This window comes from Equus przewalskii, chromosome 3 (assembly GCF_037783145.1).
Source record: "Equus przewalskii isolate Varuska chromosome 3, EquPr2, whole genome shotgun sequence".
NCBI lineage: Eukaryota > Metazoa > Chordata > Mammalia > Perissodactyla > Equidae > Equus > Equus przewalskii.
Window position 1 is genome coordinate 36,327,579 of NC_091833.1, and position 24,715 is coordinate 36,352,293.

The following is a 24,715-nucleotide window of genomic DNA, read 5'->3' on the forward strand; positions in this document are numbered from 1 at the left end:
AGCTATCAGACATATCTGTAACAGCTAAAACTATAAAACTTCTAGAAGAAAAAACTGGAGAATGTCTTTGCATCCTTGGTTTAGGCAATGGTTTCTTAGACATGACATCCAAAGCACTACCAACAAAAGAAGAAAATAGGAACATTTGACATCACGAAAATGAAAAACTTTCCTGCTTTAAAGAAAGCACATTAGGAAGACAGTGAAAAGACACAGATTGGTAGAAAATATTTGCAAATCGTACATTGATGATGGACTAGTATCCAGAATATATTAAGAACTCTTACAACTCAACAACAAAAAGACAAATAACCCAATTTAAAAATGGGCCAAAGATTTGAATAGGCATTTCTCCAAAGAAGATATGCAAATGGTCAATAAGCACATGAAAAGATGCTCAACATCATTAGTAGTAGGGAAACGCAAATCTAAACCTCAATGAAATATCAATTTACACTCATGAGGATGGCTAAAATAAAAAATGTAGAAAATAAGTGTTGACAATGATGTGGAGATATTGAAACTCTCATACATTGCTGATGGGAATGTAAAATATGAGACAGACACTTTGGAAAACAGGTGGTGGTTTGTCAGAATGCTCAACATAGATTTGCCATATGACCCAGCAATTCTACTTGTAGATACACACCGAAGACAGATGAAAACACAAGTCCACACAAAAACTTGTACATGTATGTTTACAGCAGCATCATTCATAACAGCAAAAAAATGGAAATAATTTAAATGCTCATAAACTTATGGATGGATAAACAAAATGTGGAATGTTCACATAATGGAATATTATTTACAAAACAACAACAAAGAATGAAGTCATGATACTCACTACAACATGGATGAACCTTGAACACACCATGCTAAGTGAAAGAATCCAGTCACAGAAGATCGCATGCATGACTTCATTTATGTGAAATATCCACAGTAGGCAGATCCACAGAGACACAAAGTGGATGACTGACTGTCGGGGGTCGGGGCGGAGGAGTGGGTAGCGGGAATGGGGAGTGAATGTTACTGTACGTGAGCTTTCCTTTGGGGAGTTGAAAATGTTCTAAAATTGGATTGTGGCGAAGGCTGCACAACTCCATGGTTAGTCTAAAAGCCACTGATCTGGACACTTTAAAGGGGTAAATTTTAGGGATGTGAAATATATTTCAATAAAAATATAAAAACAATAAACCTAGTATGAAAAGCTGAAAATAAAAGCCTGCAAGCTCTGGAGCGTGGCTGTCTGGATTGGAATCCCAGCTCTGTTACCTAGCAGCCATGCACCTATGGGGATTTACCTAAACTATGTGTGCCTCAGTTTACTCAACTGTAAAATGGGACAAGGGACAGTACACGTCTACTTCATACTATTGGTGTGAGGACTGATTAAGATAACACATACAAAAATGGTTAGAAAAGTGCCTGGCCAAAAATAAGCACCTTCTAAATCTTAACTGTGATACAATCTAGTATTTTCATTATTTAAATCAGCTCTATTTTTCAAATGAAAAATTGGAATATCCTTTGGATTTTGATACAGAAGTAGGTTAGATTTTTAAAATTTTGATTTCATCTTTGCAATTTCAAGGTCAGAGATTGAAAGAAATTCTCCTTAACGGTTATTATCTTCCTCCAGAAAATGCCCTAGGGATTATTACTTAGTGTTTCTCTGCATATTATGCTCTGGCATAATCCAAATGCTATGCTGGCCAAGGTCATGCTGGAGAAGAGCAGGACAAACGGGAAAGTGCATTTACCGGGTTGATGTTCCATAGAGATGAGGCCTGGATGCTGCAGAAATGGCCACGATCACGGCCGGGACGCCGTAGCCCACAGGGAACATGAGCCACTTCATGAACCTGCTCACACTGGAGTAGTTGACCACCGTCAGGTTTCGTGCAGTGAGGAAGAGGTGCAGGCCCTCCAGCAGCATCCAGGTGAAGGAGGCCAGGTAGAGATAGTGTAAGGCGCCCGCGATGAGTGCGCACAGCACCTGGGGGAGGAGTGAGGCCTCACCAGGAGGGACTGTCAGCGTGGAGTGTGGCCCCAGGACCTCTCCCGTGCCTTGCCATTGGGGAGAAGTCTGATGTGTATGAAGGAGCGGTCAGAGAGGGTTTGTCGTCTAGTTGCATCAGTCAATGTGACATTGGTCACTCACCCCCTAACCTTCCCCAGGACCCAAGATCATTTCATTAAGGCATCCAGGGCAGCATGGCTCCCATGGACCCAGCACCCCCTGGGGCAGGCCAGAGGGTCCACTGGGACTGGGTCAGTACCTTGATCTCCGTTCGGTCGATGGCCGTGAGGAAGAGGAGGTGGGCCAGGAAGAGGCAGAGCGAGAGCTGCAGGTGGAGGGAGGTGCTGGTGTTCTGGATGGCTCTGCACAGCAGGAAGGTGAGGGCTGCCAGGAGGAGGCACAGCAGAGAGAGGCTCAGCCCCACGTAGGTGATCACATCCAGCACGGGATCCTCCTTCTGGGACCCAGCAAAGAGGAGAGCACAGTCACTCCTTCCTGCTCTGGAGAAATGGCCCTTCCACCATTTTTATTTTTCTTTTTAGGCATAGAAGAATTTAGGAATGGAGAGGCCAGGTAAATTTGTGATGTTTGTGGCTAAGTACCTAAACGTTCAGAATGTTAGGACACTATGGGATTGTGAACTGATTGATTCAGAGCCTGGACGAAGCCCTGCCTGTCACAAGGGTTTGTTTTCCTTCATGAGTTGCCTGAATGCTTCTCTGGTCTGGTGACCTAGAGGAAGTAACCAGCTCACCTGCACAGGGGGGAGGCCAACACGGCCCCTGACCCACCTGTTCTCACTGGCTTCCCTGGTGCCCTCTGCCAAATCGTCCTTTCTGCAGCCCCTGAGCACTCCTGCACCAGAGACCCCTGAGGTGAGCAGAGGTCTAATTTGGCGACCATATCCCTGCCCCCGCGTGGACACACCCCTTCTTCCAGGTTTCCAGTCAAAAGCCAGTCCAGTGCTGCTGTGAAGGCATATGGCACATGGAGGGCCCACATCAGATCCTACATCAACTGCCTTGAAGAGAAGGAGTTTATCCTGGGTGGGCCTGGTCTAACCAGGTGAGCCCCTGAAAGATCCGGGCTTTTCTAGGAGAAAACCCCTCAAAGTTCGAGCGAGTTTTCATGTGAGGGAGCTTCAGCTGCTGGCCTCGAGATAGGCACTCTGACACCTTGTGAGAGAGCCCATGAGACGACCACACGAGAAGGGATGCAGGCGGCCCCCAGGTGCTGAGCATGTCCCCCGCTGCCAGGTAGCAAGAAAGTGGGACCTCAGTCCTACAACTGCAAGGAATTGAAGTCCCCCAACAACACACAGTGCAGAGGAGGACCCCAGGCCTCAGAGGAGAGGCTCGTAAGACCTGTAAGATGCCGACAGACAGCTGCACCACGCAGGACTGCTGACCTGCAGAGACTGGGGGTGACACATCTGTGGGTCTTTAAGCTGCAGCATCTGTGGGAATTGGTTGTAGTGTGACAGACATTGAACGCAGCCCCTCTCAGGGCCCTCACCTCCACATCCTTGGGGTTCACCAGGATGGCCATGCTGCCCGGCAAGCCCAGGCAGGTGGTGTTGCCGTTCCGGCTGCCCAGCCTCCGGCACCCTGTGGTGGCCCAGTGCCCGCCCCCGTGGCCAGCTCCCTTCCAGAAGGCACAGATCAGCTCCTGCCGTGTCCCGGGCGTCTCTGGCTGTGGGCAGGTGGGGGTGACCGGAGAGGTTAGCCTGGACCCCCCTTGGGTCCTGAGCTCGGGCTGAGACTGAGGAGGGCTGTTCTTCATATGCAGCTGCCCGCTGAGCGCCTGCTGCGTGGGCCAGGTGGGGGCACAGCCGTGACCAGGGCAGACCCACTTCCCTGCCCTGTGGGGCTGACACGCTCAGGGAGACAGAGGGTAAATAATAGACCTGATAAGTAAGTAAAGTAGACAGTGTGTTGGAAGGTGTCAGGCGCTATTTAAAAGTGTAAAAAGAAAGACTCGGCGGAGAGGAAGGAGAGCTGTGGCTCCAGGTTGTAATTTTCAGTAAGGAGGTCAGGGGAGGCCTAAAAGAGAAGGTGACATTTGAACAGACTGGAAACATGTAAAGGGCTGAGTCACGTGAGGGAAAGGTGTCCCAGGCAGAGGGCACAGCAAGCGCAAAGGCCCTGAGTTTTGAGGAAGGAGCAGAGTGGGCGCAGGTGGGCTGCAGAGGGACCACTCTGACCCTGGCTACCGGGTGAGTAGTGGGGCTGACCCCTCCCCACCCCAGGACTCACACGGTGGGAGAAGATGACGGTGACCTTGGGGTCGAGTTTCGTCGTGTTCGTGTTGCTCAGAAGGACTGACTTGACGGCCGAGAGGAGCCTCCACTGGATGCCGCGGAGGGGGCTGTCGTGGGTCTCTTCCAGCTCGGCTTGCCTCTCGGGGTCCAGCTCCAGGGAGGCGTTGGCCAGCGGTTTCTGCATGTTGGGGCTGGAGAGGATGCCCACCACGGCAGGGCCTGCGGACAGACACACCGGCCCCTCTGCCTTCCCTCCTCCCTGAGATACCTCATCCAGGCTGGCCGTCCCGGGGGAGCCCGTCTGACCCTCACCCCTAGCCACATCCCAGCCCCTTCCCTCTCCACGGGTGCCCCCTGCACCCTGCCTTACCCGACCCCACAGCCCCGGCCGCCATGGCCCAGTCCAGGACCATCCGTGCGTGGCTCTGGCCCAGGGTGACATTCCCGTGTCCCTGCTCCTGGATCACCAGGGACAGCTCTGAGGGGAGAGGGGCAGTGACTAGGGGTCCGGGGAAGGACATGCGTTGGGCTGGGGCGGGCAGGGCAGGACGAGGCCTCACCTGTGCCTTCAGAAGACTGGTAGGTGAAGGAGGCTCCAGGCATGGCCTTGGCGAGGGTCCTCAGGATTTCTTCCAGGCCCGAGAGCAGGTGGGTGACCGTGTGGTGCCGGTCAGGCAGGGCCAGGGTCTCCAGGTCCCCGGGGGCTTTTAGCAGCTCGTCCACTGACTGGATGAGGTCCTGGGGGTGGTGGGTGACAGCCGCTGAGTCATTGCACCACAGGGGCCACCTGAATGACCCAGCTCTCCCCCACCAGGGACACAGGAGGACCCCCCGGGGCCTGGGGAGCACAGGTGGGCGTCATCGAGACCCCGCAGGAGCCAGAAGACCAGTGAGGGGGCAGCCTGTGGCCTGTGCGTGTGTCACAGCCACGGCCTCGACGTCCCTCAGGACTGGCCTCCTGCGCCTCCACCCAGAACAGTTGCCACGAGCCACGTGGCCGTCGGGCACTGGAAATGTGGCTGCTCCAAATGGAGCCGAGCTTGAAGTGTGAAATATGCAGCAAAATTGCAAACAATTAGTTAGAAAGAACGTGGAATATCTCAGTGACATTTTTATGATTCTGTGTTGAAATGGTAATGTTTTGGATCTATTGGGTTAAAGGCCATTTTCTCAGTACTTTCCCTTGTTTACTTGTACTTTTTATTTAATGTAGCTACCAGAAAATTTAAAATGACATACGGGCTCCCGCTTTTCTACCCGCTAAGCGCGCACCAGCTCCGCCCCGCGCCCCGGGCGCCAGCTGCTGTTTTTGGAGTCTCTTCTCTTAGTTCGTTTATGAAGTGAGGAGACGGGCGGAGTCACTTGCCTGAAGTCACTCGGCAGGGAGGGGCAGTGGGTGGGGCGGGGGATTTGAACCCTCGTGGCCCAGCTCCGGAGAGAAAATCCTTAACTGCTCCCTTCTCCCCCTCAAGTGCACGTGCGCGTTTCAGGCTGTGTGGGCACGTCCGTGCTTGAGTAACTGGTGTAGACACGGCGTGTATATGGCGCACACGGACACGAGTCTCCCTGAGCAGAGGCCCTGCTGGGGCTGTCTCCACTCACACGGAAGCATCCCCCAGACACCGCAGGGGACTGTCCTGGGCCCCTGGGTCCTGTCACTACCCGGACGGTGTTCTGGGCCGAGGCTGGCTTGAAGTGTCTGCGCAGATCCTGGACTCCTTCAAAGAAGCCGGAGAGACTCTGGGGGGAGGGGAGAAGAAGGGGTCAGGGAGCCTCGAGGGTGGGCGGGGAGCTGGGGGAAAAGGGGGCGGACAGGGCAGGCTGCACGAGGGGATTCCTGCCTCCTGGTCCCTGCTGGGGGCACTCACCTGGCTCTGGATTCCGGGGGGCGGAGTCCAGGTGGGGAAGGACATCTCTGCAGCGGACAGACAGGGGTTCATTAGGGGTAAGAGGGTCTGTGTTTGTTGCGGTGGGGTCTGGGGTCGGGTCAGATCAGGTACCTTCGCACACGGTGGTGTTTTGGTTGTCCCGGAACCCCGGCAGGGGTGTCCACCCTGGGCAGCAGCAGCACCTGTATGAGCCCATGGTGTTGACGCAGACGGTGGAGTTGTGGCACCGGTGCTGACCAGAGCTGCACTCGTCGACATCTGGGGACAAGAAGACAGGGTCAGGCCAGGTCACAGCCTGGAGGAGGCCCCTCTCCCCTCCATGCCCCTCCCCTTTCTCGGTATTTGCCTCCCCTCCCCCCCGGGCTGGAGGTGATGCCACCTGGTGAAGGCACACCCTGAGTGGTGACCCCAGGTCATGGGGAGTGCAAATGTGACACAGCAGGTGAGCCAGACGGATGTGCAGGTTGTGAAATAGTGGGAACCTTCACCCCAGTTAGTAATTAGCTGCTGCCTGGGGTCCCAGGAGCCTTCCCCATGGTACCCCAGCTCCTTCCCCAGGACCCCCAGATCTTTTCCCATTTGGTCTCAAAAGGCTTATCGCCTGGCCCAGCAGCCGCCCCCAGCCTTCATGCTGCTGGGTCCGCATGGGAGCCATCGAGTATGTGAGCAGCTGTTCTGGGTGGGGGTCCCCAGGAGTGCAACTGCTGAGCTCTGGACTGGCACAGACGGTGCTGTCTGGGCCTTTGGGGGACGCAGGAACCGGCTTCCAGCCAGGGTGGCAGTGGCACTTGTAGCTGCCCAAGACACTGAGGCAGTGGGTGGAGCTGTGGCAGGGATTGTGCCCCGAGGCACATTCGTTCACATCTGAGGACAAAGCCAGAGGGTCAGGCCCTGCCCTCCACTCACTGCACCCCCGTCACTGCCCGGCACTAGGACCCCACCATTATTGCACGTGCCACCACCTGGTGACCTTCACCTTCGCCCTCAAAGCACCATATGGTGGCCTCCCTGCAACGTGGCCTTGCAGGGACCACAGCCCCCAGTTTACAGGCAGAGAAACCAGGAGGGAAACTGAGTAGTGGGGGCTGGACTTTTTTTTTTTTAAAGATTTTATTTTTTCCTTTTTCTCCTCAAAGTCCCCGGGTACATAGTTGGATATTTTTCATTGTGGGTCCTTCTAGTTGTGGCATGTGGGACGCTGCCTCAGCGTGGCTTGATGAGCAGTGCCATGTCCGCACCCAGGATTCGAACCAATGAAACACTGGGCTGCCTGCAGCGGAGCGCGCGAACTTAACCGCTCAGCCACGGGGCGGGGCTGGACTTTTTGACCAAGGACTCTTGCCGGCTCCTTCCTGGGCCCTGGTCCAGGTTCCCTTTCTGGAAAGTGGAAGTGACAGCTTCCTCTGCTCCCATGTGACAGACGAGGAAGGGGCGAGGTCTGGGGGTGCTCTCAGGGGCAGGGGGATCCACAGGAGACCCAGGCCCAGAGACCCTGCCGCCACCCTGCTCTTTGGGGACCTTCAGGGAGGTGGGCCCTGGGCAGGCTCAGCAGGTGTCAGCATCGCAAGGCCTGAGGATCGGCTCCTCCTAGGGCTGCAGGACCCGCCTCGGCTCCTTCCCAGTGCATCCAGCCTCGGTGTCTCCCCGGGGCTCTACCTGTGCACAGATTCGGGTCCTTTGGGTTGAGCTCCAAGCCCGGCGGGCACGTGCAGGTGTAGCTGCCCGGGGTGTTGGTCAGATGCTGCTGCCTTTACAGATTCTGGGTTTCTGCACACATTCGTACACGTCTGCAAGGGGAAGGAGAGGTGACGCGGCCTGCAGCCGTGGGCAGCCCTCGGGGCTGGGAGGCAGCCACGTTTCCGGGCAGAGAAGCATCTGGAAGGCCCCACTGTCTGTTCCCTGGTGAATGGGCGCCTTTTCTCATTCACGTGCAGGCCTGTGGGTGGATATGGTGGCCTGGATGCGCTGATGTCCAGAAGTGGCTGGAGGCGGCCTGAGTCCTCCCTGTCCCCAGCTCTGACTCCCTCAGCCTCCCTGGGCAGCTCCCAGCCGGGGTGGGGACATCAAGGCTACCTGCGTCTGAGGATTCGGTCAATGGCCAGGTGGGCCTTCCTGGAATCAAGAGCAGGGAAATGCTGCGTTCCCCTAGCAGTACCACCCTGGACCCAGTGATGGCCTTGTCCAGGGCGGGTGCTTCTGGTTGAGTTCTCCTTGGAATTCCCGTGAAACTGGAAGGACAGTGCTCTCCCATCCACGCTCACTCTGAGACTCCAGCTCTGTGGAAGTGGACCACGAGCCACCCCTGAGCCAGGCCCCTCCAGAAGGAGGCGTTCAGCAGAAGGGAGAGTGGAGATGGTGCTGGACAGTCCAGGGCAACCCAGACAGCGGGCGCCACGCTGGGTGGACAGTGGGGCTGACTGACGTCCGGCCAGGCAGCCTTGGGGCTGTGAAGGTGCCTTTTCCTGATTCCCATGAAGACATCCTCTGGACTGACAGAGGTGGGGAGATTCACATCGGATCAAGGCCAGCGGTGGGCGAGGGCTGGTGGCTGGAAGGGGAGCAGGTGCTAATGGGCGAGGGGTGGCAGAGGTTTCTGTCTTCTCAGCCCTCAGCCTCCCCCCAGAGATGCAGACTGTGGGCCCCGTGGCGTTGTTTCAGCCTCCATCTTCTGGGCCCAAGTGGTCCAGGTCAACGTGGGGCTGGGCTTGACCTCCTTGGGAGACAGTCAGCCTGGGGCGATGGTCCATGATGACACCCTCTCTTGCCATTTGGTCCTGATGGAGCTCTTCTGTCACCCAATTCTCTGAGTTTGTGTGGGGTGGTTTCCAGGTCACGCTGTCCACCCCTGAACCTGCTCCCCCCGGGTCCCGGTCATCCGCGTTGCCCACGGGCCATGAGCTGAAATTACTGGGGAGGGTCCGGGCAGAGCCTTGTTCAGAGAAGTCGATGGAGGCAGACCCTCTGGGTCAGGTGCCAGGAGGCGTCTTCAGCAGGTGGGGATGTTGGCCAGGGGCAGCACCAGCCGGGGAATGTGGACCTGCCCTTGAATCTCCCCCATCTCGTGTTTCTGGACGGGGTTCCTGGGTCCATCATGGCCTGGGGGCTCTGAGGGGGCTCCTGGTGTGGCCGAGCCCCTGTGGACTTCTGGCAGTGACTGAAGAGGATGGATATCGTGCTGGTACCAACACACTGTGAGCCCGTGAGTTCTCTTGATGCCAACCCTCTCGTTTCATGAAAATAAGATGCCATGTGGGCAAGGATGACATTCCAAAATTGCAGAAGTGTCCCTCTGTGGAGGGTTCTGAGCCTTGGGGTTCAAGAGGGCGAGTGGTTAGGTTGGTGCCAGGATGGCCCTCTGCTACCTGGAGAAAGTGGCGCAAATGATTCCAAGCCTCATGGATGAGGGGATGGCAGATGCGGGTGGTTCTTAGCTTGACACGTGTTCTCAATCTCATTTCTGAACGTTGTTGCCCCAGAAACGAGCCCATATCCGGGGGCACATGTGCAGTGGTAGCTCCCGTCCACATTCTGGCAATCCACGAATTTTCCACAGGACACCGCCAAGGGTGGTTCACACTCGTTGATGTCTGGAACACGACAGGGCAGAGGGTCACCTCCCAAAGGTGAGAGTTCCCAGAGAGCAGAGACCCTGGCCCCAGGCTCACCCTGCACGGGGATGGCACAGAACTCAGCTCCCGGGTGGCACCCCTGGGACACAGCTGGGCTGGAGCCATCTGCTCCAGAAATTCTGCTAATTCTGTGCTCCTCTCTGCTCTCTGGCTGGGCCTGAGGGCACCTAGATTCAGAAATTCTTTTGTCCCATGACGGGGGCTGGAAGGAGGTGTGCACCCCTCTCCACAGCTGGAGGGGTAGACGGAGGCATTGACTCAGCTCCAGACCCTCCCCTGGGGTGCTCTCAGCACCACTGGGGACCCGGGAGTGCACTCCAGTCAGGGTGACAGTGGCATTGAGGGCCACTCTCGATGCCGAGGAAGGGGAGGGAGCCATAGTGGGGGCTGTCCAGGGCCACGCTCATCATTCACACCTGGGGATAAAGCCAGGTGGTCAGGAGCCTGCCCAGCGCTGGCTTCCATCACCCTTTACGCACAGTGGCCCAAGTGCACCCACACTCCCCATCAGGCACTACCCCAGCTCCCCAGGTCGGGCCTTTCCCAGATGCCCCAGGATGTTTGCAGGGGAGTCTTGCCATCTCCACCCCTGAGAGAAGTCTCCCCTTAACAGAGCCTGTGGTGGATGTTAAATGAGGAAGCAGCACAAGCTGCTCACGGCTGAGTCATCGGGGTGTCTTCTGGCATCTTCTCTGTCCTTGTTCTCCCCTCATGAGAGGAAAGATGCCCATGAGCCACAGCCCCTTTGAGCAGCTCAGGACCCACAGAGCAGGGGCTGCACAGTGTAACTGAAAACAGCATCAGCTTAGTAAGAGCCACAGACACAAAAATGAATCAACATGCAGGGCAGGATGGCGGCCCTCGTGCATCCAAGGAGGGGACCAGAGACTTAAGCGCCTGAAAGGACTCACAGTGTCATGGTGAGTCAGGCAGGCGACTGGTCTCCCCCAGATTGGAGCTCTCTTCTCTGCACCTGAAGACTTCCCTTCTAAGGCCCAGACCCAGGCTGTGGGTGTCAGCACCAGGACAGGACAGGACGCAGGAGGGATGCACGCCTGAGGGATTTGTGTTCAGCCCCAACCTGGCAACAGGGCTTCCCTCCTCTGTTCTATGATGGCGGCAATGGCTGGACATCTGTTCCCAAGGTTGGCGGGAGGATGTGAAGCCAAGTGTGGGACCGTTGAGAATGAGGTGCAGGGGATGGGGGGAGACACGAGGATGGGACATCTCCACCTGACAGGCGCCCTCCCAGAGAGAAGCCGGGATCCAGGGGCATTAGCAGCAGGGTCTCCTGTCCATGGTCACCCATCTACAAATCTCCGTGAGACACACACGCACACACAGAGGAGACTTTAGGAACACCGCCAGGGTCGTGGATGGCTGGGTCGTTGTCACAACAACGTCGGCTTTTTCCACCTGACAAAATTTACTTTCCCCCAAATATTAAATAACACACGTATACTAGGAAACAAAGAAAATTATCCATAATCCACTCCACAGACTACTGAAACTTTTAGGGGTATTTTCTCTCATTTTTTCAAATCTATAGGGAGTGTTTTTCCCTTCATTATCAATAAATATGCATCCAAGACCATTTTGAGTCAATGAGGAGTATTTCCTAGTGTAAAACCAGTGTAATTTTCTTCTTTTCCCATTTTTAAAAATTGTGGTAAAATGCACAACATAAAATTTACCATCTGAACTATATTTAAATGGTATAACACCCTTTTATGACCCTGTGTTGTTGAAGAAGGAAAACCGCTTCGTTGTACACCTGGATTTCGATTCGACCACATGATTAGTTGTAGGATTTGGAAAAGTCACTCGATCTCTTTCCACCAAATCTGATCATTTAAACCACAAGCCGAGCTCTGCCTCCCTCACGGGGCTGCTGTGAGCATGAGGTGTGAGACCATGGTCGTGAGCTGGGTTCCTGGCGAGCTCTGGCTGGTAGGAGGGCCTGAGCTCCCCTGCCCGGGCTGTGTCTTTCCTCCTGTTGCTTCCATTATCTCTCCCGTTTCTTTGTATTAGTTGAATAATGACAATAATAACAGCAGTAACAATGATGATAGCTGTCACTTTTGATAATTCGCTGTGTACTAGTCTTTCCCTGTTCTTCCCACAGAGAAATGTTAAATCTCACACCATCCATGTGGGGCAGGTGCGGTGATTATCCCCAACTCACAGACAGGCAAACTGAGAGGAGAACCAATTTCCCGAATGTCGGAGAGCCAGTCAGGGGCAGAGCAGCACTCGGAGCCCTCGGAGCCCAGCTGCCCTGTGTGAGCTCTCAACTCTCTCCCTACTGACTGTGAAAGCAGGTGCCCACGTCCCTCACACTTCCTCTGCCTGTCTCCTCTCTCATCCCTGACAACGTGCTTCTGTGCTGCTCTCTGGGCTGAGGGCTCTGGATGCCACACAGTCTCCCCGCACCGTCCCCACGTGCCCCCACCACCCCAAGCCCCCACAGTACCGTCACAACTGTCCGCGGGGTTGGTGATGATCTCCCCAGACCAGGAGCTGAATCCTGGATGGCAGCGACAGGCAGTGGCATTGATACATGTGGAGTTCTGAGGGCACCAGGGAGCACAGCCTGGAGGGACAGAGGCTGCGGAGGCAGAGGCTGTGGGACAAGGACCACGGTCAGAAAGCCCATGGAATGGAAGAAGTCAGCTGTCAGCGGGGGGTCCAAGAGTAGAGGAGAGGAGGGCAGAGAGGGATGACCCCCATCAAGGAGGAAGAGCTCAGAAAAATCTGGACATTTAGGGGGGAAGAAACAGATTCTCTTGTCCCCATCTCTGAGCCTCGCTTGCAGAATAGGGCTCTTTTCCCTATCTTGTTGGTGACAGAACCCAGGCCCCAGCAGGGATGCCCCAGCTTATGTCAAAATGGGGCTGGCTGAGCAGACTCACCTCCAGAACTCAGGGCTGCAGCTCCCAATGGCAACAACAGCAGCACTGAGAGTCCTGGGGCAGAAAAAACAGAGAAGTGACAAGGAGAGGAGAGTTAAGCTCCAATTTTAACCTTTGGCCACATGGCCACTGCCTCCTGTGGAGGTGGCTCTGGCCTGCAGCACACGTCTTTCTAGCAGCATCCCCAAGGCTCCTGTACTGCACAGGAATCGAGGACTCAGCCTCTCCCTCCATCCCCCAGGACTCCCCGAGGACTCGGTTATTGACAGCCACAGCCACAGCCACAGCGATATCAGCAGGGCACGGAGCCCTGGAATCAGGGGGTGGTGACAACAGGTGGGGAGTGGGAACTAAGGAAGCTGCAGGTAGAGCAACTCTCTCCTGGTGAGTGGACTCTCCAGGGACAGCAGCCATGACTTCCTGGTTCCTCCAGTGAGCTCCTGGCGTCCTCTAGTGCACTGAGGGCACAGCCTTCCCCCTTGGCCCCCAGGCCAGTCCTGAGAAATGAGTCACTGAGCAGGCGTGGTGGGGTGAAAGCCACTATGGGCACTAAGGAATGAAGTCTGCTGTACAGGCCACAACCAGTCTGCCTCACAGGGTCTGTCATCACATCTACGTGAGCTGAAAATCTTCAGATCTGCATGCCTTTACGGAATTTTTCTTTTTGGCTAAAAGCAAAGATGAATTTCTCTTAACGTTGCACTGCCAGTTCTCACTATGCAAGGTGGCGGAGGACCCTGGTGGATGATGGGTTTGGAGATGGACATGCCCACGTCTGCAGCCCAGATGTGGTACCTGGTGGCTGCACGGCTTCAGGAACGCTGCCCATTCTTTGCTCACACTTCCCCCAGTGCAAAGTGGGTGCAACGGTAACTGTGATAGGATGAGCTTTATTCTGACCGTAGATTAGTGAAGACTAACAATGGGTTAGCGCAGTGCCTGACACAGAGCAGACAGACAACGTAAGTCAGCTAAAGGGAAGGAAAGAGCAGAAGAAGGAAAGGAAGAGCAGCTCCCTCCTGCTCCTCTTCTACTTTCCTGTTCCCTGAGACACAGCTGCATGTGCCAGACTCCAGGGTCAGGCGGAATCACACGCTCAGCTCGGTTCTCTCAGGGGTCAGAGTCCTAGACTTCCACTCTGCCCTCCTTGCCACGAAATGTCCTTTTCTTTTGTGGCTCCAACCTGTGCTGAGGAAAGCCAGGCTCCGGGGCCAGACCACCCGAGACCACACCCAGCCCGGAGCTGCCCCTCGGGAAAGCTGTGCAGGCGACCCATGCCTCAGATGCCCATCAACCATGCTCCTGTTCCTAGAGTGTGGCCCCCAGAGCAGGCGCAAATGATCCTAATGTCCCATGCATGTGAATAAGGTCATTAGTCTACTGAGATGTTATACACGCACACCTAAAACTGTGCACATCTGGGAGAAGCTAAGTTTGCTCTCCATTTCTTTCAAAGCCCCACAGTATTTTGCACATTGGACCCTGCCAAATATGTGCAGATTTTTAAAAACAATCATGTTCCAGAAAGCAGATGGTAAGAAATATGGCTATTTTCATAAAAACCAGGAAACTAATTACAACCAATGAGGACAACATATAGGTAACATCTAACCTGCTAGGTGACATGTATTATCCTAAACGTTGAGGGAAATAGAGACTAATCAGAAGTAAGCTGACCTCACAGATAGCAGTTTTCACTAATTCACTCTTGTCCTTCTGATCACTCCATGACCCACACAAAACTGATAGACTTAAGGACTTTGTTTTTCTTAGAATATTAGACTTTTCTGAGAGTTTGGTTGTCTACTCTTCTGAAAAACAGTGGTATCGGTGGTATGATGTTTAATCTTATGCATCTCTTTACCTGGGCCACAGCACCCAGATATTTGATCAAACACCAGTCTAGATGGTGCTGTGAAGGTATTTTTAGATCATAGTAACATTTAGACCAGTAGACGTTGGGCAGGTAGATTACCCTCCACAATCTGAGTGGGCCTCACCCAATAAGTTGAAGAAGTTAAGAGAAAAAAGACTGACCCCTCTGCAGAAGAGGGAATTCTGCTCCCAGACTGGCTTCAGAGTTGAGATGCAACATCGAGTCTTCCCTGGGTTTCCAGCCTGCCATCAGGTTTTGGACTTTCCAACCTCCACAATCTCATGACCCAAGTCCTTAAAGTAAATCTAGATAGGTAGGTAGACAGACAGACGGACAGAGACAGAGAGAGACACAGAGACAGAGAGAGAGATACATCCTGTTGGTTCTGTTTCTCGGGAGAGCCTGAACTAATATGGGTGGTAAATCCCTTAGTCCCCACCTTTGCCCTCGCAATAAGTTTCACTGACTTTCTCCTTTGAGGACCGAACAGAACTGAGCTAATATCCTTCAAACTTCTTCCCCGCTTTTCCTTACAGAGATGGTGGGAAAACGAGCCAGAAATCGGGCAAAGAACAGAGAACATTCTCAAACTGTATAGACAGTTCTCAAGGTAGCTTATTCTTCTCTCATCATCGTTATAATTCTTCCTACCTGGCAGCAACCTTAGAAATCTCTTTCTCATGGTGCAGAGTCCACAAGCCCAGCCAGGGAGGACATCGGATCTTGGTCTGTGTGTGACAAAGACTTCCTGTTTTTAGTATGACTTCTGTCTTCATGAGCTGACTTAGGAAACCTCTTATCTCAATGCTTTCTTCCCCTGATCTGCCCCATGATTAACTTCTCTGAACCTCATAGTTCTGCTTTTAAGTATTTGTACAGCATCACTAGTATTTTCACTAAAACCCTGCCTGAGGCTGATTTTCATATCTTTTTGATAGAAGATGTGATACTGTGTTTAAAAGGCCTCCCAAATGTGAAGAATCATTCTACTGATCTCTTTGCCCCTATAAGGATCTCGATTCAGAATGAAAAGACCTGTCTATTTCTTATCTATTAACAGATTTCTCAAAGTTCTTATTTTGAAATAAATATAGGTTCACAGGAAGTTGCAAAAATGATACCAAGCTGTCCTGTGTACCCTTCACCCAGTTTCTGTCAAAGCTTACATTTTTATGGGATGATCCTGCAAGGTCTAAACCGAGCACCTGACACTGGGACAACGCGTGTATACAGTTCGGTGTCACTTTATCTCACGTGCACATGCCCGTAACTGTCCTGCAATCATGAGGTGTAATATTCCAGCGCCACAGAGGTCCCCCTCATCCTGCCCAACATCCCAGACTCCGGCAGGCCTAAAACCAAGTTGTCTCACTCTTCAACAATGTCAAAATGGTCCCTGATTCATATTTATTGATAAAGGAAAATATTCGTGGTATGTTTTAGAAGATGATAAAAACACACTCCCCAAATCTTCCAGTAGTCTATGTGGTGGGATTATGCTGATTTTCTTTGCTTTCAGCTTTTACATCTTCTGCGTTTTCTACACATCCATGTGCATTAGTCTGCTAGAGCTGCCGTAACAAAATAGCGTGGAATGGGTGGCTTAAACAACAGAAATTTATTTTCTCACAGTTCTGGAGGCTGGGTGTCGAAGATGAAGGTGCTGGCAGGGCTGGTTTCTGGTGGGTCTCTCTCCTGGCTTCCAGATGGCTGCCTTCTCACTTTGCCCAAACATAGGCTTTCCTCTGCGTGTGGAACAGAAGAGAGAGATCTCTGTTGTCTCTTCCTTTCCTTTAAAGACGTCAGGCCTGAGCAGCCCTGATGGCCTAGTTGTTAAAGTTTGGTGCTCACCACGTCAGCAGCACAGTTGACTTCCCCGTTGCAGAACCACATCACCCATCTGTCGGGTGCCATGCTAGGGTGGTGGCTCATGTAGAGGAACCAGAACAACTGACAACCAGGATATACAGCTGTGCCCTGGGGCTTTTGGGAGGGAAAAAAATAGGAAGGTTGGCAACAGATGTTAGCTCAGGGTGAATCTTACCCTGGGAAAAAAAGACATCGATCCTGTGGGACTAGGGCCCTGCCCTCATGACCTCATTTCACCTTAATTATTCCTAAAGGGCCCATCTTCACATGTCCTTACATGGGGGTCAGTCTTCAACATATGAATTTTAGGGGGACACAATTTAGTCCATTACGTCACATTTACTTAATATTTGGGGGAAAAGTAAATTTAATTAAAAAAAAAAACATGTCTTCATTTCCCCTTCATTCCTGAGGGTATTTTTTCTGTATATAGAATTCTAGGATGACAACTCTTTTGTCTCAACACTTGCGAAATGTGTGCCTTGCACTGGCCGCCGTGGTTTCCGAGGACCAGTCAGCAGTGATTCCAGTTGTTCTGCCTTATAGATCAGGCCTCCTTATTCTCACTGTCTCAGGGTTTGTTCTTTGTCTTTAGTTTCAAAAGTCTGATTGTGCTGTATCTTGGCCTAGATTTGAGTTTACCCGGCTTGGAGTAGCCTCAGCTTCTCGAATCTATTGCTTTTTGTCTTTTGGCAAATTTCGGAAGTTTTAAGGCACTTTTCCTGAATAACTTTTCAGATGCACATTCGTTTTTCATCTCCCTCTGGAATTCAAGGACACAAATATTAGATTTCTGTTATAGTCCTGCAGGGCCCTGAGACTCTGCTCATTTTTTTTTTTTTTGTATATTCTATTTAGTCTCCTTTGTGCTGACTGGATAATTTAAATTGTTCTGTTTTCAAGTTCACTGATTTATCCCCCTCTTTTGTCTCCATTCTGCTATTGAGCCCGTTTGGTAGATTTCTCATTTCAGTTATTGCATTTTTGAGGTCTAATATTTCCATTTAGGTCTTTTTTATATCAGATATTTCTTTGTCAAGATTTTCCATTTCTTGGCCGAGACTTTCTGGTTTTTTGTTTGTTTCAGAAACCTTTGTTTGTGATTGAACATTGGAACATTTTTTCTGACAGGGGCTTTAAAATACCTGTCAGATCATTCTAACACATGTCTCATATCAAACTGAGATTTTCCTGTTTCCTGGGAGGACAATGACTTTTTCATTGTACCCTGGCTATGTAAGGTATCATGTTTTGAAATTCATAGACTCATAAACTTAAGGTATTATGTTACCAAGGTCTTCAGTTTTGGCTGACTCCTCTGACATCATTGCAGTGGGGAAAGTGCTGCCATCTCGTTTCTGGCCCACGAGGCTGGGATCCAGCTTTCCCGCTTGGGCTCCACTGATGCTCCCGTAGGGGAGGGATACCTTGTTACCACTGGGTGGGGTTGGAGGGTCTCGCTCACAACCAGGCCTCTGCTGACACCACAGACGGGGGCTCTTTCCAATGGGCGTGATGAGCATCCCAGCTCCTTCTCTGCTGCAGCCCGTGGGTTGGGAGGAGCGCTTCCTTACAGACAGCAGGAGTGGAGGGCTGGGCTTCCCACCTGACCTCTGCTGCTGAGGGGAAGACACAGTCTTTTCTGTGGTGTTTGGTTGGAGTGGGCAATTACTGTTGACCTGCTCTCTGTTGTGTTGGCTGCCCATTCTCATTCTTTTGGCTAAGCGGGGAGCAGGCTTCTCTCGCGGGCACTTCTTTTATCTGCACCCGTTGGTATTTCTGGGTTGCAACCTCTTCATTCCAAGTCTGGGATGTATGAGGCAGGAAGAAAACCCACAGAATCAACACTGCGTATTTCCTTGGGTCTCAGGGTCCCTGTGCTATCTGCCTTCTCTGCACCTTTCAGAGTCTTCTTATGGTTGTTTTATGTATAAAATGTTTATATTTACTATAGTTGTAGTTGGGTTTTAACATAAAGTTTTTCATACTATCAATTGTTCTCAACTTGTCCTTCAGGCAACAGTACTTTTTGGAGAGTTTTCGCATGACGTACATACAGATCCACATCTTTCTTTTTGGCTGCTGTTGTATATATTTAGATTACACAATATGAATAAGTTATATCTTCCATTCCTTGTTTGATGCACATTTAGATGGGCTCTTGTTTCTCATTGTTACAATAATTCTGCAGTGAACGTATCAGAAATATCACATGGAGATCATTTGTAAATTTCCTTAGGAGATTCAACAAGTGGTTCAGGTACTTGGTTGAAGAGCATGCATATTTTACATTGTAATAAATTCTGCCAAACTTCTATCTGGTAGGATCTATCAAATTACCCAGGTGCTATAGAAGAGGATCAATCTCCCACGTTCATACTTTTTTAAATTTCATTTTGAACATGAAAAATTTTGTTGACCTGTGATTTCAGTGACTTCTATGCTAGGTCAATCATTTATCTCATTTAGAAGGAAATTAATGAAAGAGAGATGCAGGGACTTCAAAATGTCTAGAAGGTGTGTTCCTTATATATTTGTGGATGGAGAAAAGTCAAAGACTTCAAGAATATAAGCCAACCTCTCTGAGCACACAGGTGCCTCCATCCTTAGGATGACAAGGCCAGACCAGGTGAACTGCACGGTACCTTTCAACTGTACAATTCTAAGATTCTGCAAGCTTAGCAGTTAGCCATCAGGACGCTTAGGGATCACAGACGTCTTGGAATCTTGAAATTATACATTATCAAAGGTTTTCATTTTCCCCAATTTGAAGGGTAAAGAATTTATCTTATCATTTCAGTCTGTACTTCTCTCATTTACCAGTGTAAATTTCAACAAATTTTCATGTCTTTTTGCATTTTCCTGGTTCTCTCTGTGAGTTACCTCCTCATATCTTTTGCACGCTTTCTATCGTATTCCTTCATTCTTACTATTTAAGGAGTTAACAATATGTGCGTGCATGTGTTTACGTGTCGCATGTATCTGTATCTATATATCTTTCCCTAAATAAAGCAAAATTTTTTATTGTATCACATGTCTCCAAACTCTTATTATGGTGTCTTTTGTCACATAAACTATTCTTCCTGAGAACCCTGTCACCTGCTTTATTTCTGGGGAAGGATAAGGGGAGAAGAGAGAATATTCACTTGAACTTGAGCAGCAGCTAAATTGGAAGCAATGGAGTCAGCAATTTTAGGTCTCTAAGCTTCCTCTGATCCATCAGGGAATGCTGGAACTTCCTTGTTTGGAGATTCAAATTTTTCCCTGGGGGATGGTCATCCGTTTTCTGTGGGTTAAAAGAATAAAGAACCACAACCTCAAATCACCAATTGGGATTTGAACACAGAAAATAAGGCCAGTTGCTCCTTTCAAATGCGGATGTTTACATTAAACTGCAGTTACAAACCCTAGATGTTTTCTCTTGATTCCACCCTTCCCCCACCCCTGACAGGAGCCCCAGGAACCTGCAGAGCATGCGCATCACCAACCAGATGTGAATCCAGCTGTCCCTCCACACTGGAGTCCGACTGCTCATGGACTGTCCTAGCTCAGCTGCCCTAAGGGCCTGGAAGCAGTAGCTGTGCTGTCAGGGAGGGCAGATGCTAAGGATGCCACCAGTCAGAGAGTCGAACGCTGGGCACTGGGTCCAGGATGACATGCACACCCTGTTCACGGCACAGTGTCCGACCACCATGGACAGGAGTGTCTTGGAACAACAGTCTCACTAATGATACCCCTTGTCCGTTCTCACACTGATATAGATGGGATAAATCTCAGCCCCATGACAATTGGAATAATGATGAAATTGAGGGTGGTGTCATCATAAACCCATAAACTTTTCGTCTCATTTTGATGCGGTTTTTCCATTATTTTCTGTATGGATTTTTACTTTAGTTCTTGTCTAGGATATTGTCTTTCATTTTCTAATAATTTAATAATTTTGGTAAATATTAATGTACCTGGAATCTGTTTAGTAAAGATGTTTTCACAAATGAATAGTTTGTTGTTCTGACACTATTTATCGGAGAGAATATTGTTTCTATGCTGATTTCACATGCCCCTTTTCACACATTGTCCCGAAATTCCACTTGTATTGAATATTAAATTGTTACATATAATGTATTCTCTATTCTGTTTTGTTGATAATTTTTCTGTACCTGGAACTGCACTGCACTTTTAAAAATGCTGTAGTTTTGATGGTTTTATAGGTCCCAGGAGGCAAATCTCTGTATTTATTTCCAGTAAAACCAAACTGGACTTTGAGAATGACAGACTTTCATTAGAAGGACTACCATATTCGAGAGAACGCTCCAATCTCAGAAATCTGAAATCACAACGAAAAATGTTTTTCCTTACGGGGTACTGAAGGAGGCAGGCAGAGGTGAGCAGAAACCTTTGGAGGGAAGCCAGACAAATGAGGGAATGACCGGTGCGTTCTGATGGGGAGAGAGTCTTGCTGTGGTCAGCCAGTTCCCAGGAGAAAGTCACAAGGGTGGCAGCTCCCCTTTTTTGTCCTTGTTCAGGCCTGAGGGTAAGCAGAGTTCCGGGGTCTGTAGGGAAGAGAGGAGCTGATTAAAGTTTGGTGACAACAAAGCAGAGGGTGAGAAACGGGGGAATGTGAACACCTGGTCACTGACTATTCTTCACACCTGTGCTGCCTCTCCTTTCCTATTTTTTCTTCTACATACACATTATAGCTAGTTTACTAAGTTCCATGAAAAATACCTTGGAGCTTTGCGATCGCATTGACTGTACAGATTAATTTGGAGGTAATGGCTTCCTCAAAATGTTAAGATCTCCCCACCCCACCAGCATGACTCTCTCTTTATGGAGGCTGTGATGTTTCACAGTTAGACTTCGTATTTTCCTGCTTGAAGGCTTCATACGTTTTCTGTAGGATTGTTCCCAGGTATTTTTGAAGTATTATTTCTTTTATTTTAAACAGTTTTTGCTTCTGTATTTAAAAATTTGTTTTTCCCTTGATGGAAAAAGCCGTTGTATTTTGTATTTTGATCTTGCTATGGACATCTTGGTGAACTCAGTATGTGTTAGTGAACTCTCTGAAGTTTTCTTGGTAGACAATTATGTTATCTGCAAATAGTGACTGTGTTCTGTTTTCTTTCAAGCACTGTACCTGTTTATTTTTCTTTCCTCATTGCATTGGTTGGACTTGGAGGTAAAGAATTGTGAGCCAAGTCAGGTATCATTTTTCAAAGTATTTTCCTTTGTAGCAACTTGGAATTTATTTTTCTTTTTCACATCATAAGAAATATATCCGTATTCTCTTTTTAAATGACTTAAGCAACGTATGTGCTCAGCAAAATATGAGAAATTTCCCCTACGTCGCATAGCTGAGCCCTGCAACACACAGGCACATGTGAACATGCGTGTTCTCTCTCCTTTACAAAGGGACTCATGACTCACACTTTGTAACGTACCCAAGCATTTTTCTAAATATTAATCTACTTATTTTTATTTATCTATCTGTATTTTAAAAACCTATATTAAACTATGTGTAAGATTCTGTGACTAGAATTTTCACATGAAAAGATTCCTTTTTATGTACATATTACTTCAATTTTTTTCACAGTTCCATAGGTTTTCCTACTATGGTTGAACTCTAATTTGTTAAACTGCTCCCTATTAGTAAGTAAACATTTTATTTTTGAAAGAGCACTTGGAAATTTGAAGTGGGTACATAGTTGATTATTTGACAGACATATGGACGTGATATTGAGGGTGGAGGACGGCAAAGACCCCAGACCTGTCTGTGACTTCCTTGACCTGTTACCCTGATAAGAAGAATTGAGGCCCATGGTCTAACACAGATCTCAGGGCTGGAGTGTCTGGAAGCAGGAGAAGTGAACGGCCTAAAGCTGAATTCTCCGTAAGGGGCAGGGAGAGGGTGAGTCCGTGCACACCCATAACTTACTGCTCCCCCTCCACCAGAGCAGCACGGCCCCCACACTGAGCTGACATCTGTGGCTCCCTGCAATCACATGTATAAGGCCTGGGGAAGCTAGGACCCCAAAGCTGCCTGTGTTCCCACAATAAGCTCTTCATGAGAAATTTTGGCATTGTCTTTTTTCTGTATTTCTATTTGATCTTCATGTCAAAACAAAAATGGGTAATAACTGAGAAAACTTGACTATTCTTCCAAACACCCAGAAGACACCTCTTATTTTTACACTCTATTTATTAAGTACTCTGACACTGTGTGCTTATGTTGTAGTTTTAAATAACCATCCACAAATTAGAGATTCCGCCAAATTTCTTCTTGAACTCTGTCCTGATCCTACTCCCCTCAGCAGAAGTCCTTTATGGATAGGATGCGTGTTATTCCTTAAAAACTCAAGGCAGAACTTATAACCTTTTAATCACATTAGTAATAACACATTCTTGTTGAAACAGCTCAGACATTACAGAAGTTGTCATACCCTTTAATCAGTGTCCCCAAACTTAGGCTCCTCACTTCGCACCTGTAAAAAATACCATATTTTACTATTCATAAGAATTAACTCAACAGCACTGTGCAGACTGTATTTCAAGTTGCTTTTTCACACTCAACTATGTCTATTGTAGCTCATTTCACGTCAGTGTAGGAGCTGTGCTATAGACAGATGTATTTTATTCTTTCTTATTCTGACAGATATACCCCCATTTACTTTGTCATTCCTGATTTGTGGATGCCTGCGTATTTAAGAAAAGTTAACAGTCCTTTTTAATTAGAGGACAAGAATAACAGTGATTGAGAAGCACAATGAAGTCAAAACAGTTCTGATGTTTTCCATCTGGCAAAGTTTCCTTCACCCCAAACATGGGCCCTTCAGTTCTCTGCAGGCACACTTGCGCCGCAAGAGTTTTCCAACTTTCCCAAGCACTGAGGCCAAATTTCAGGGTAGAATACTGAATTTAGCCCTCTGAAAAATAAAAAAAATTACTTTTAATTTGGAAATGCTCATTTTTTACTCCCTAATAGATTATTTGTAATTACTAACTTTTAAGTAACATGAATGGCTATCGCTGTGCACTCTTAAACACCATAAAAAGGCTTTTGCTTTTGTACTGGGTTACGGTCCTTTGGGAAGATTCTCCCAGCTCACTGGTGAGCTCAGAAGCAAAATGTGAGCATGACCCTGTTGGTGTGGTAGTTTCCGGGGCACCTTAGAGGACAGGAGAGCAAGTGGGCAGCCACAAGAGATTTGAGCCTTGGCCAAATTGCTCTATTTTTAGAAATATTAACTTTTTAGAGCAGTTTTAGGTTCACAGCAAAATTAAGGAAGGTACAGAGATTTCCCCACGTGCTCCCTACCCCCACACACGTGTGGCCTCTCCCGTCGTCCACATCCCTCACCAGACGAGTACCCTGATTACAATGGAGGCAGCTCCATTGACACGTCACAGTCACCAAGATCTCTGGTCCACATCAGGGCTCACTCTGGTGTTGTCCATTCTACTTCTTGCATCTCTTCCGCTCTTGCCCTTTGGCACACATACTGCAAAATCCTTCCTGTAAATATTGTTCTATGAACATGGGAGTGTTTCTCCAAGGGAGATTAAAAGAAGTGGGATTTCTGGGCCCCAGGGTGTGTGCGTCTTAAATTTTCATAGCTAGTACCGAATTGCAACATACAGTGTCTACATCAATCTACCCTCGTACCATATGGGGCTATCCATTTCACCATGGCCTAACCAATGTTGAATGTTATCCAACCCTTAGATTTTTACAGTATGATACTCGACAGTATCAATTCCTTATATTAACCTCAATTTCCTTGATTACTACATATTTATTAGAACTTTTCTTTTTCTGTTAATTATCTCTAGATTTCTTTTTTAACATTTTGTTAGCCTTTTAATTATTGAATTTTAGAAGTTCTTTGTACATCATAGATGTTAATCTTTTATTAACGTTGCAAATATTTTACCTTGTCTTCAGGCTTTGTTAATGGTGTAGTTTATCATCCAGAAACTTCTATTTAAGTAGTAAGGCTTGTCAATTTTTTTCTATGCCTTTGGATTTTGATTGTTGTTTAAAAGGATGCTATTAATGAAATTTTAAATTGTGACTTCTGTTTTCTTTTGAAATTTCCCATATCTTCATACATGTTGTCCACCTTTTTGGGTAGAACAGGGTTTCTCAACCTTGAGGGTAACAGAAGAGAACATGAAATTTCCCGTTAAAAGCTACTTTCTCTTTACGCTTTCTATGTTGCTGTAGAAACTTTCCTGTTTCTCATGGAGAAAGGAAAACACCCGT

General features: G+C 49.1%; 1 protein-coding gene across 1 annotated transcript in view; it reads right to left on the reverse strand.

Annotated features, from left to right (window-relative positions):
• Positions 1 to 15,375, reverse strand: part of LOC103542932 (adhesion G protein-coupled receptor E2-like) — a 34,018-nt gene extending 18,643 nt beyond the window's left edge. Inside the window, 15 exon segments of the mRNA XM_070614096.1 lie at positions 1,761 to 1,996; positions 2,280 to 2,477; positions 3,536 to 3,712; positions 4,276 to 4,499; positions 4,651 to 4,758; positions 4,841 to 5,018; positions 5,943 to 6,020; positions 6,149 to 6,195; positions 6,281 to 6,427; positions 7,826 to 7,909; positions 7,912 to 7,958; positions 9,603 to 9,756; positions 12,272 to 12,421; positions 12,711 to 12,764; positions 15,238 to 15,375. Coding sequence (XP_070470197.1) covers positions 1,761 to 1,996; positions 2,280 to 2,477; positions 3,536 to 3,712; positions 4,276 to 4,499; positions 4,651 to 4,758; positions 4,841 to 5,018; positions 5,943 to 6,020; positions 6,149 to 6,195; positions 6,281 to 6,427; positions 7,826 to 7,909; positions 7,912 to 7,958; positions 9,603 to 9,756; positions 12,272 to 12,421; positions 12,711 to 12,764; positions 15,238 to 15,268 — 1,913 coding nt within the window. The 5' untranslated portion in view covers positions 15,269 to 15,375.
• Positions 15,376 to 24,715: the final 9,340 nt, after the last annotated feature.